A 12,626-nucleotide genomic window follows, 5' to 3' on the forward strand; every position below is an offset into this window, starting at 1 on the left:
GCCCTTGTGCCCGAGGCCTTCCCTGTGCTGGGGCTGGCCTGGGGCTTTTCCTGCAGTGGGACCTGCCCTGCTCCTGGCACAGGAAAGGCAGTTCCTGCTGGAGCAGGAGGCTCTGCCTGCGGTGGGCTCAAACCACTCCAGCAAGGCCCTGGTGACGTCAAAATTGCTTCATAGAGCAGAATAGTCTATAATTGGTATAGCTCCTATATTGAGGAGTAAATAACTATTTTTTAAATTTTATTCTGTGTTGTAAATAGACCGTTTTATTTAATAATGATCAGAATCAATCATAGCTGTATTTATACAGATTTATCTGGTATTACATCATTAATATTTGGGACAAATTGCATTAAGGTTCAATTCCACCTGTCCAATCTGCAGGGTCGGGATGGGATCCAGCCACTGCCAGTCTCTTCTATTAGAAGGAATTCTAGAAGTCTAGGGGTCCTGCAGGGATTTGAGGATCCATGGTGGCTGTTGGGTGTCATTTCTCCACCTCATGACTCAGCAGGAGTTTCTCCAATAAAGAAATAAAGCTTTTGCCTGAAGCTCCCACTCTGCCCATGACAGGAACCCCTGGGAGTGTCTGTGACATCCCGGCTCTTTGGCAGCCTGGGGACTCCTGGGATGTCACTGTGGAGCCCCCATGAGTGCCTGTGACAGATCGGTGCCTTTGCTGCCAAAGGACCCCTGGGATGTCACCATGGGATGGCTGTGACTGCCTCTGACCACACGGCTCTTTACCATCCCCAGAAACCCCTGGGAGGTCTCCATGGAGCCCCTGTCTCTGCCTGTGACATTCCAGCTCTTGAACAGCCTGGAGACTCTTGGAAATTCCCCATGGAACCCCTCTGAGTGCCTGTGACAAATCTGATCCTTAGCAGGCAACCATCACCAGGAACCCCTGTTGCTGTGGTCAGTTTCCATGGCAACCATCACCAGCCCCTGTTGCTATGGTCAGTTTCCATGGCAACCATCACCAGCCCCTGTTGCTATGGTCAGTTTCCATGGCAACCATCACCAGCCCCTGTTGCTATGGTCAGTCCCTGGGCAGCTCCATGGAGACCCCATGCCAGGGGTGGTTGCCATGGACACCAGCTCAGGCCTGGAGCCAGAGCCCGTTGCCATGGCAACCATTGGCAGTCCCATCCCCAGGGCCATGGGATCCCAGAACCACAGAACTGGCTGAGCTGGGAGGGACCCATCAGGATCCTCGAGTCCAACTGCTGGCCCTGCACAGGACACCCCAACAATGCCAGCCTGGGCCTGGCAGCGGTGTCCAAACGCTGCTGGAGCTCAGAGAGCCCTGGAGCTGTGACCCTTCCCTGGGGCGCCTGGGCAGTGCCCCAGCAGCCTCTGGGCAAAAACCTTTTCCTGAGATCCAACCTCAGCCTGCCCCGACTCAGCTGCAGCCGCTCCCTCCAGTCCTGTCCCTGGGCACCAGAGTGAAGAGGTTCCCACAGCCCCAGCCAGGGACCCGCTCCTAAGGCTGTTGCCATGGCCACCAGGGCTGGGACCAGCTGGGATGCTCGGTTTCCAAGGGCCGGGGTTCAGGAATGGGATTCCCCAATTTCCTGCTCCCCCTAAAAACCGTGCTGCCGCTCACTGCCCTCCCGCCTCCCATGGAAAGCACAAAAGGCAAAGATCCTGGGCTGGGAGGAGAAAAATTTACTGTGAACAGCAACGAGACAAGGAACAAACAGGAACAGAAAAAATACTGATAACAGAAGGGATAAGAAAAACTATTTACAGGGAAGACTACATCACAACTGACTGGCTCTTCCTGGCCATGTATTTCCTCCTGCCTGGAAAGGACACCCTTCTCCTCGGGGACAGAGAGAGAGAGAGAGTCCCTTTGCTGCCCCTGGCAATGACCTGAGGTAGGAGTGAATGTAATGACAGGGCCATGGCCAGACCCTCATGTTCTTTGATCCCACACCATGTCATTGGCAAGGGCAGGAAGAGATCTCTTCCCAGCATGCATCACAGGGAACATGGATCACCAGGGCTCTTCCCAACATGGGTTCTCCCATGGGGGATGAAGCTGGAGCAGTGCACAAAGCTCTTCCTGCAGTCCGGGCACTCACAGAGCTTTCCTTACTGGTGCCTCCGTTGGTGTCTGGTCAAGTGAGAGCTCTGGGTGAAGCTCTTCCCACACTGGGGACACGTGTAGGGCCTCTCCCCGGTGTGGATGCGCCGGTGCTTGACAAGGGTGGAGCTGTGCTTGAAGCCCTTCCTGCAGTCGGGGCAGTGGAAGGGCCTGTCCTCTGTGTGAATGCGCTGGTGCAGGAGGAGTTGGGAGCTGGTTGGAAACCTCTTCTCACACGCGGGACACTCATATGGCTTCTCCCCAGTGTGGATCATTTGGTGGACAATCAGATGGGACTTCTGGCTGAAGCCCTTGCCACATTCCCCACACTTGTATGGCCTTTCTCCAGTGTGGATCCTCTGGTGGCTGATCAAGTGGGACTTCTGGCGGAAGCTCTTCCCACATTCCCCACACTCATAGGGCCGTTCCCTGGTGTGGATCCTCTGGTGGCAGATCAGGCTGGAGCTCTGGCTGAAGGTCATCCCACATTCCCCACACTCATAGGGCCTCTCCCCGGTGTGGATCCTCTGGTGGCTGATCAAGTGGGACTTCTGGCGGAAGCTCTTCCCACATTCCCCACACTCATAGGGCCGTTCCCTGGTGTGGATCCTCTGGTGGCAGATCAGGCTGGAGCTCTGGCTGAAGGTCATCCCACATTCCCCACACTCATAGGGCCTCTCCCCGGTGTGGATCCGCTGGTGACGGAGGAGACTGGAGCTGGTCTGAAAACTCTTCTGACACTCGGGACACTCGTAGGGCCTCTCCCCCGTGTGGATGCGTTGGTGGATGACGAGGGCAGAGCTGCAGCTGAAGCCCTTCCCACACTCCCCACACTTGTAGGGCCATGCCTCGGTGTGGATCATCTGGTGGCAGATCAGGTTGAAACTCCTCCTGAAGCTCTTCCCACACTCCAAGCACTTGTAGGGCTGCTCCCCATCATGAACCTGCTCATGCACCACCAGCTCTGAGCTCTGGCTGAAGCTCTGTCCACCTTCCTGGCACAGGGTGGGTCTTTCCTCCTCAGAGCACCCTGGGTTGGGTTTGCAGCCCCTCCTCCTGCGGGATCTCCGGGGCTTTTCCTCCCTGTTGGATTTCTGCGCCATGGAGTTGCTCAAAACAGCCTCTTCCACAAGGTTCTGCCGCGGGGATTTGTCTTTCCTGGTTTCCATCCTCAGCTCCTTCCCTGGGGGAGGAAGGACAAGGAGAGGATGGGATTTGCCTCCATGCCAGAGGGAAGGGGAAGAGAATCCCCCCAGTGTGTCCCTGGCAGGATGGCGTCGACAGCAGGGTTGTCCTGCAGCCGGGAGCCACGCTGGGCTGGGAGATGGAGCAGGAGAGAGGGGGAAAGGGGCACTGACTTCCTCCTCAGCTGCCCGGGGGTGCCAGGCCTCCTTCTTCTTCCTCACAGCTACCTCCTCCATCTGGTGAAGGTTTGGAGATAGGAAATTCTGTTTTGGGAGAAAAACAAGGGATGAGCACAATGAGTTTTATACTGGTTTGAAGGCAAACCAGGGGGAGAGTCTAAGCCAGAATTACAATTTAGTAAGAATATTAAGATCAAGGCAATGAAACAGAAACACTGGCTTAGACTGACAGAGTCAGGATTTAACCTGACACCCCGTTGGTCAGGGTGGTGGTAGCAGTCTGATGAAATGGTGTCTGCAGTCCTGTTGGAGTGATGAACGTGATTCTGTCAAAGCGGTGATCCTGTGGAAGGGTCTGGTCTTCCTCTGAAGGTCCAGTGGTGGTTACGGAGCTCTTGACCTCTGGGAATCCAGTAGGCAAGGTGGTCCTGGTGTTGGAAGGGTGAGATTATATCCAGGTAGGAATGTTTGGTTCCTCCCCCTGGGCGGAGCATCCCACAATGGGATGATGTAATTTTATCAGTCCTGCAGTGGCACTCAATGGCCCATTAACAGAAGATTGCCCCTGGAGGGCGTTATCAGGGCTGAGCCATGGAAGAGATAAAGAACACTGCCCCACCTGTTTATCACAGTTTATGAAGATGGTGACTGAAAACATACTTTGGGTTACATCTTACATTGCACCCTGAAAAAGTGAGGCAATCCCTGCTCGGGGTGGGGGGTGAACACCACCCCCCTTTCCAAACTGGCTCAGGTGTAAAACCCCCACCCTGGGAAGGCCACGCACACAGGGGACAATGTCACACTTGCCCCACCTCAGGGGAGGTCTCTGTCCCTGTCACTCCCTTGCTCTCCCCCCTTTTCTCTTTCTTCCATCTCTCCCTCTACCTCACATTTACTGTTCAATAAAATCCACTTGGGATTTGGTCTCGTTAGCACCTTAATTGTGGCAGAAGCACCTCTCTAACAATTTAATTAACCAGATTGAGACATTATTTTGGTGCAGTGAGTTCAGGGCGCTGTTGTCTGACCCCAAGTGCCTTTGACAACAGCATGGTTTCCTCCTCTCAGGAGGTTCTGGCTCTTTCTGGAGGAACTCTTGGAAACTTCAATTCAGGTTCTTCAGTGTGACTTTTGGGAGAACTTATGAGGAAAATGGCTGCTGTGGGTGGCCAGTGTAAAGAAAATATTTTGTTGTCCTTCCTAGAAAAGTTTGTTAAAATCGCTGGAGGAAAGGGAGCAAATGATACCAGCAAGACTGACAAGGATCATTCAGCACAAGGTGAGGAACACAAGGCTGCACGAAGTCGTACAAGAAGCCCAGCTCAAGTGTCTAAATTCCCCAATAAGTCCCAAATTCACAGGCTTGGGGGCTTTGCCAAATGAGTTAGTTAGATATGATAGTTAGAGAAAGTAGCATGTACTTTTAGTATCCTCTTTTATATAGTATATTAATGCATTATAGCATAATTATAATAAAGAAATCATTCAGCTTTCTGAACTGCTGTTAGACATCTTCATTCTTCCTATTGGGTTCACCTGCATCTACAACAGCCAAATGTGAGAATCATTTTTCTCTTCATCCCTGTCACCATTGTGACAGGTAGACTGAGCTTTCCCTTCCCTTTATTAATCTGTATTGGGCCAAAGTTCCACTTTTCTTTTATCTGAACCTGCCAGTAGCTGAGCTGGAGCTGTGCAGGAACCAATGAAATTTGGAATTGCCACAGAATTGCTTCTATTGTCAGTTTGTTCATGTTTGGGATTTGTTTGCATTTCCATCACAAGTGACTTGTGGGAATATCAAATATTCATCAAAGTATTTTATGCAGAGTTAAGTTTGATTTCTGCTGAGATTATTTTGTCTGGTGCCGAAGGGATGCTCCAGGGCAGTCTGTGCCTCTCGCCCTGGAGGATGCTTGGGAGGGGCTTGGGGGGGTTGTCCCTGTCCCTTTTACCCCAGGCCATTCCCCAGGGTCTGTCCCTGTCATCCAAAGCCATTCCCCAGGGGGTGTCCCTCTCTCACCTCAGACCATTCCCCATGGGGTGTCCCTGTCCCTGTCACCCCAGGCCATTCTCCAGGGGGTTTCCATTGTTCTCACCCCATGGAATGCCTGGGGGGTCTCCCTCCCTCTCACCCTGTGCCAGGAGTTGTTTGGGGCAGTCTCTGTCCCTCTCAGCCCTGGGAGTGCTCGGGGGTCTTTGTCCCCTTGCCCTGGGGGATGCTCGGGGGGTCTCCATCCCTCTGGCCTCAGGGAATGCTTGTGCAGGGCTGGGGACCAGGGGCTCTGTGTCCCTCTCACCTCTGAGGGTGCTCAGGGCGGGGGGGCTCTCCAACATTCTCATCCCTGGGGAGGTGGGGGTTTCTCTGCCCCTCTCAGCCCTGGTGTGACCCCGCCCAAATGTCATCAGGGTCAGAGGGACAGAGACATCCCCAAACGCCCAGAAAGGCTGAACCTGGGATTTGATTTGGGATGAGGATTTAGGAAGAGGGTGGAATTGGGGCTGGGTTTGGAGTTGGGACTGAGATTTGGATTAGAGCTGGGATTGGGGTTAAGGCTAGTCATGGGATTGGCTTTAGGGCTGGGGTTGGGATTGGGTCTGAGGCTAGATAATTCTGCCTCTGGGATGAGATTAAATACAGAACTGTGAGTGTGTCTAAATGTGGAGCGAGATTGAGAGCAGGATCAGGGTCAGGTTTGGGACTGAGCGCACGCAGAGCGGGACAGGGGGGATGTCACTGCAGGATGTTCCTGGAATCGTCCCAGCCCTCCTCAGGCACCTCCAAACATGGGGGGCAGCTGGGTTCTCCAAGATCCAGGTGCTCCCACACTGCCCCTCAATACCAGGCGAGCATTCCCTGTGGGCAGCCCTGAATGTGACCCTTGGGGCTCTGGGATCAGCCTTCACATCCCTGTGGGAGCAGCTGCAGACATGATGAGAGATTTTTCCCCTGCCTCTTTCCTGAGGAAGGGTGAAGCCCAACTGTCCTTTCCTTCTGGTGCCTTCTACTCTCCTCAGCTGAGGATGTCAAACTCCCCACGAGCAGGAAAGTCCCTATTCCCTGTTTCTTCGTGACTGCTGCGTGGAACATCCATTCAGAATGAAGAACGTTCTGAGAGCCCTGCTGAATGAGAGCGGGAGGAGGTTTGTGAGAAAGGGAGGAAATTGTATTTTGATTGGAAATACAAGTCACAAAATTATTTCTTTCCATCCCATTCCTTTTCAGTCAGTTGCAGTTCTGTTTTCAGAGTGCCACCTTCTCAGTGTTTGTGTCCTCTTTTCTCTCCTGCCTCTCTTTGCCTGCTCTGTGTCTCTCTCAGTGTCTCCCTTGATCCAGGGCAGCTCCCACCAAAGGCCCTGCCCTGATTTCATTCCTAATCCATGAGCTACAACAACTATGGGTGAAGTTATGAAGGCTGGCAGTGAAATGTCACTGTAGGATCTTGCTCCACTTGGCTTCTGGCTCCTTGTTAAGAGCTTTGCCTTCAAGGGCAGGAACATCTTTTCCTGGCTGGGAACTGGAATTCCAGCCCCTGGGAGTGTTGCCGTGGATCCCAGAGGGGCATTCCCGAGGCTCCCAGGGTGCTGCTCCTGCCGTGGCTCCCAAGGAGTCGTGTCACATCAGGGAGAATCTCAAAATCTTGATTATCTCAGGGGTCATTTATAGTCCTCTGTGGAAGGGGGGGACAGGCAAAAGACAATGAATGTCCATTGAAGCCACCAAAGGGGAACAGGTCATGTTATCAGCAGTGAGCAAGAGCCATTGTCTTCTTGGTCCATCGACCACACCTGGGCAAACATCTCGCATTGATCAGGCCAGCCCTCCTCCCTGTGGTAGGGGTCTGAGTCTCAGTCTTTGGGAGGGGCTTCAATCTCCATCCATCACAGTGGTCATGAGGCAGATGAGGGGTCTTCCGTGGGAGATCACCAGAGTTACCCCAGAAAGTTAATTTGGCCAAGAGGTGGGAAAATTCATGGGTTGAGCAGGTATTGTGAAGCAGGTGTAAGCACGTACAACAAGCCGCTCCTTGCCAGGCCCTGCTCAAAGCGGTGGTCCGTGGTGGCACAGCAAATACACCTGCAAAAATAATCATCCACCTCTCCAAGCCAGAACTCCGCTCGGCGTCTCCAGGATCTCAGTCTCTGCCATAGCGGCAAACGTGAGGCAAAAATGAGGGGAACTTGGGACCGTCTCTTACACAGGGGCGTGCATGTCCTTTGAAGGGGAACGATCCCCACATGCTTCCAGCACGGCAATAAACACACAGTCTCTACAGCTCCGTACGGGATTTGTGGGATCGATTTTTCATCCACGTTTCAGCAGCAGAGCTAGCAGTATTTTATCTAGGCTGGCAAGCTACTAATGATTCAAAGCAGCACATTTCACCTAAATACACATGGATTTCTACCCTGTTAAGTTTACCCTGTAAAATACCCTGTTTCAACTCCTGAGCACCCCCTGGGCTGAGAGGGACAGAGACTCCCTTGAGCACTCCCCTGGCACAGGGGTGAGAGGTAGGGAGACCCTCCCAGGCATTCCCTGGAGTGAGAACGATGGAGAAATGGAGACCCCCTGGGGAATGGCCTGGGGTGAGAGGGACAGGGACACCCCTTGGGGAATGGCCTGGGGTGACAGGGACAGGGACAATCCCCCAAGCCCCTCCCAAGCATCTGCCAGGACAAGAGGCACAGAGACACCTCAAGCATCCCCTGGGCACTGGACAAAACAAACTCGGCAGAAATCAAACTTCACCCTACATAAAATGCCTTGAGAAATATTTGCTCTTCCCACATGTCACTTGTGATGGAAACGCAAACAAATCCCAAACATGAGCAAACTGACAATAGTAGCAATAATGTGGCAATTCCAAATTTCATTGTTTCCTGCACAGCTTCAGCTCTGCTGCTGGCAGGTTCTGATAAAAGTGAAAATTTGGCCCAATACAGATTATTAAAAGGAAGGGAAAGCTCAGTCTACCTGTCACAATGGTGACAGGGAGGAAGAAAAAAATTATTCTCACATTTGGCAAAGCCCACAAGCCTGTGAATTTGGGAGTTATTTGGGAATTTAGCTACTTCAGCTGGGTTTCTTCTAGTGAAACATAAACTTTAAGGGATTTAGAGATTTTAGAGGAGCTAAGATTTTAGTTAGAGATAAGCCTTACTAGAGTTAATTAAAACAAATGAGTAGGCCTTGATGAAGTTAAGAGTTAGTAGTTAACTAATAATTGATTGCTTGTCAACACAATGTTTAGTTAGCTAGGTTTATAATGAAGAATATAGAAACTGACAAATAGCTTTTAGGAACATAAGACAGTTGTGGGCCTCCTCTGTTCTGAAACCAATTGAAGACAGGGAATGGGAACTCTACCAAGGTTCATTTGTCCTATTTGCATTGAAAAGGTAGAAAGGTCAGAATGAGGAAGACTTCATTTACTTCCTCATTTTGGGACCCCTCCCCATGAAAGGGACCACCAACCCTTTTCAAGGAACAAACTACACATGCTTAATAGCTTTTGAAATGATTAGCATACAAAGTGAGGAATGGGATGCACTAAAATTATGAATATGTATTTGCATTTTGGGTATTCAATACTTGTATGGATAAAAGGACTCTGTAATCATTTGAAAGGTGCAGTGTGTATTTGGGAGCTATCCCGCACGCTGCCTGGCATCGTAATAAACATACACTTTCTTACTTTAAACTGTTAGATAGTTTCTGTCCGTCACAGTTGGATATCAGTACTAGATCAATATCCATATTTCTTTAATAAATCACCAGGACTTTTGGCAGCCTTATGTTCCTCACCTTGTGGTGAATGATCCTTGTCAGTCTTGCTGGTATCATTTGCTTCCTTTCCTCCAGTGATTTTAACAAACTTTTCTAGGAAGGACAACAAAATATTTTCTTTACACTGGCCACCCACAACAGCCATTTTCCTCATAAGTTCTCCCAAAAGTCACACAGAAGAAGCTGCCTCCAGGTGTCCAAGAGTTCCTCCAGAAAGAGCCAGAACCTCCTGAGAGGGGGGAACCATGATCTTGTCAAAGGCACTCAGGGTCAGACAACAGTGCCCTGAACTCACTGCACCAAAATAATGTCTCAATCTGGTTAATAAAATTGTTAGAGAGATGCCTCTGCCCCAATTAAGATGCTAACGAGACCAAATCCCAAGTGGATTTTATTGAACAGTAAATGTGAGGTAGAGAGAGAGATGGAAAGAAAGAGAAAAGGGGGGAGAGCAAGGGAGTGACAGGGACAGAGACCTCCCCTGAGGTGGGGCAAGTGTGACATTGTCCCCTGTGTGCGTGGCCTTCCCAGGGTGGAAGTTTTACACCTGAGCCAGTTTGGGAAAGGGGGGGTGGTGTTCATCCCCCACCCCGAGCAGGGATTGCCTCACTGTTTCAGGGTGCAATGTAAGAGGTAACCCAAAGTATGTTTTCAGTCACCATCTTCATAAACTGTGATAAACAGGTGGGGCAGTGTTCTTTATCTCTTCCATGACTCAGCCCTGATAACGCCCTCCAGGGGATATCTTCTGTTAATGGGCCATTGAGTGCCACTGCAGGACTGATAAAATTACATCATCCCATTGTGGGATGCTCCGCCCAGGGGGAGGAACCAAGCATTCCTACCTGGATATAATCTCACCCTTGCAACACCAGGACCACCTTGCCTACTGGATTCCCAGAGGACAATAGCCCCATAACCACCACTGGACCTTCAGAGCAAGACCCATCAGGTGATCCCTTCTGCAGGATCACTGCTTTGACAGAATCATGATCATCACTCCAACAGGGCTGGAGCCTCCATTTCATCAGACGGCTACCACCACCCTGACCAACGGGGTGTCAGGTTAAATCCTGACTCTGTCAGATTAAGCCAGTGTATCTGTATCATTGCCTTGATATTGATTTTTTTTTTTAATTAAATTGTAATTCTGGCTTAGACTCTCCTCCTGGTTTGCCTTCAAACCAGTACAAAACTCATTGTGCTCATCCCTTGTTTTCCTCCCAAAAGAGAATTTTCCTTCTCCAAACCATTGCAAAATGGAGGAGAAGGCTACGAGGAAGGGGAAGGAGCCCCTGGAAACCCAGGCAGGTGAGGAGGAAGTCACTGCCCCTTTCACCCTCTCTCCTGCTCCATCTCCCAGCACAGCACAGCCCCCGACTACAGGACAACCTCTCTGCCAACGCCATCCTGCCGGGGACGCACTGCGGGGATCTCCTTCCCCTTCCCTATGGCACGGAGGCAAATCCCATCCTCTCCTTGTCCTTCCTCCCCCAGACAAGGAGCTGAGGATGGAGACCAGGAAGGATAAATCCCCACGGCAGAACCTCCTGGCAGAGGCCGTTTTGAGCAGCTCCATGATGCAGGAATCCAACGGGGAGGAAAAGCCCTGGAGATCCCACAGGAGGAGGGGCTGCAAACCCAGCCCAGGGTGCTCTGAGGAGGAAAGACCCACCCTGTGCCAGGAAGGTGGACAGAGCTTCAGCCAGATCTTGGAGATGGTGGGCCATGAGCAGCTTCACCATGGGGAGAAGCCCTACAAGTGCTTGGAGTGTGGGAAGAGCTTCAGGCAGAGCTCCCACCTGATCTGCCACCAGATGATCCACACCGGGGAATGGCCGTATGAGTGTGGGGAGTGTGGGAAGGGCTTCAGCTTCATATCCAAACTCATCACCCACCAACGCATCCACGCTGGGGAGAGACCCTACGAGTGTCCCAAGTGTCAGAAGAGGTTTCCAACCAGCTCCAGTCTCCTTGTACATCAGCGGATTCACACTGAGGAGAGGCCCTTCCGCTGCCCCGACTGCGGGAAGGGCTTCAAGCACAGCTCCACGCTTTTCAGACACCGGCGAATCCACACCAGAGAGAGGCCCTATGAATGTGGGGAATGTGGGATGAGCTTCAGCCAGAGCTTCAGCCTGATCCAGCACCAGAGGATCCACACCAGGGAACTGCCCTATGAGTGTGGGGAATGTGGGAAGAGCTTCAGCCAGAAGTCCCACTTGATCTGCCACTGGAGGATCCACACTGGAGAAAGGCCACACAAGTGTGGGGAATGTGGGAAGGGGTTCAGCCAGAAGTCCCATCTGATTGTCCACCAAATGATCCACACTGGGGAGAAGCCATATGAGTGTCCCGCGTGTGAGAAGAGGTTTCCAACCAGCTCCCATCTCCTCCTGCACCAGCGGATTCACACAGAGGAGAGGCCCTTCTGCTGCCCCGACTGCAGGAAGGGCTTCAAGCACAACTCCACCCTTGTCAAGCACCAGTGCATCCACACCAGGGAGAGGCCCTACACGTGTCCCCAGTGTGGGAAGAGCTTCTCCAGCAGCTCTCACTTGGCCAGACACCAACGGAGGCACCAGTAAGGAAAGCCCTGTGAGTGCCCCAACTGCAGGAGGAGCTTCGTGCACGGCTCCAGCTTCATCCCCCATGGGAGAACCCATGTTGGGAAGAGCCCTGGTGATCCATGTTCCCTGTGATCCATGCTGGAAAGACATCTGTTCCTTTTCCTGCCCCTCCCAATGACATGGTGTGGGATCAAAGAACATGAGGGTCTGGCCATGGCCCTGTCATTACATTCACTCCCACCACAGGTCATTGCCAGGGGCAGGAAAGGGACTCTCTCTCTCTCTCTCTCCGAGGAGAAGGGTGTCCTTTCCAGGGAGGCGGAAATACATGGCCAGGAAGAGCCAGTCAGTGGTGTTGGAAATTTCCCTGTAAATAGTTTTTCTTATCAGTTCTGTTATCAGTATTATTTCTGTTCCTGTTTGTTCCTTATTTTGCTGCTGTTCCCAGTAAATTGTTCTTAACTCAGCCCAGGATCTTTGCCTTTTGTGCTTTCCGTGGGAGGCGGGAGGGCAGCGAGCGGCAGCGCGGTTTTAGCGGGAGCAGGAAATTGGGGAATCCCATTCCTGAACCCCAGCCCTTGGAAACCAAGCATCCCAGCTGGTCCCAGCCCTTGTGGCCATGGACACAGCTATGGGAGCGGATCCCTGGCTGGGGCTGTGGGAACCTCTTCACTCTGGTGCCCAGGGACAGGACTGGAGGGAGCGGCTGCAGCTGAGTCGAGGCAGGCTGAGGTTGGATCTCAGGAAAAGGTTTTTGCCCAGAGGCTGGTGTCCATGGCAAACACCCCTGACATGGGGTCTCCATGGAG

The 12,626-nt window shown here is 52.0% G+C and overlaps 2 protein-coding genes across 2 annotated transcripts in view; one reads left to right on the forward strand and one right to left on the reverse strand.

Annotated features, from left to right (window-relative positions):
• Positions 1–12,406, forward strand: part of LOC137466081 (zinc finger protein 252-like) — a 31,965-nt gene extending 19,559 nt beyond the window's left edge. The window contains exon 3 of the mRNA XM_068177991.1: positions 10,937–12,406. Coding sequence (XP_068034092.1) covers positions 10,937–11,835 — 899 coding nt within the window. The 3' untranslated portion in view covers positions 11,836–12,406. The remainder of the gene's footprint in view (positions 1–10,936) is intronic.
• LOC137466079 (zinc finger protein 418-like) lies at positions 1,678–3,062 on the reverse strand. Its single transcript, XM_068177989.1, has one exon. It carries the CDS (start codon positions 2,950–2,952, stop codon positions 2,098–2,100), a length of 855 nt encoding a protein of 284 aa, XP_068034090.1. The 5' UTR covers positions 2,953–3,062; the 3' UTR covers positions 1,678–2,097.
• Positions 12,407–12,626: the final 220 nt, after the last annotated feature.

Source organism: Anomalospiza imberbis, unplaced genomic scaffold (assembly GCF_031753505.1).
Source record: "Anomalospiza imberbis isolate Cuckoo-Finch-1a 21T00152 unplaced genomic scaffold, ASM3175350v1 scaffold_134, whole genome shotgun sequence".
Classification (NCBI taxonomy): Eukaryota; Metazoa; Chordata; class Aves; order Passeriformes; family Viduidae; genus Anomalospiza; species Anomalospiza imberbis.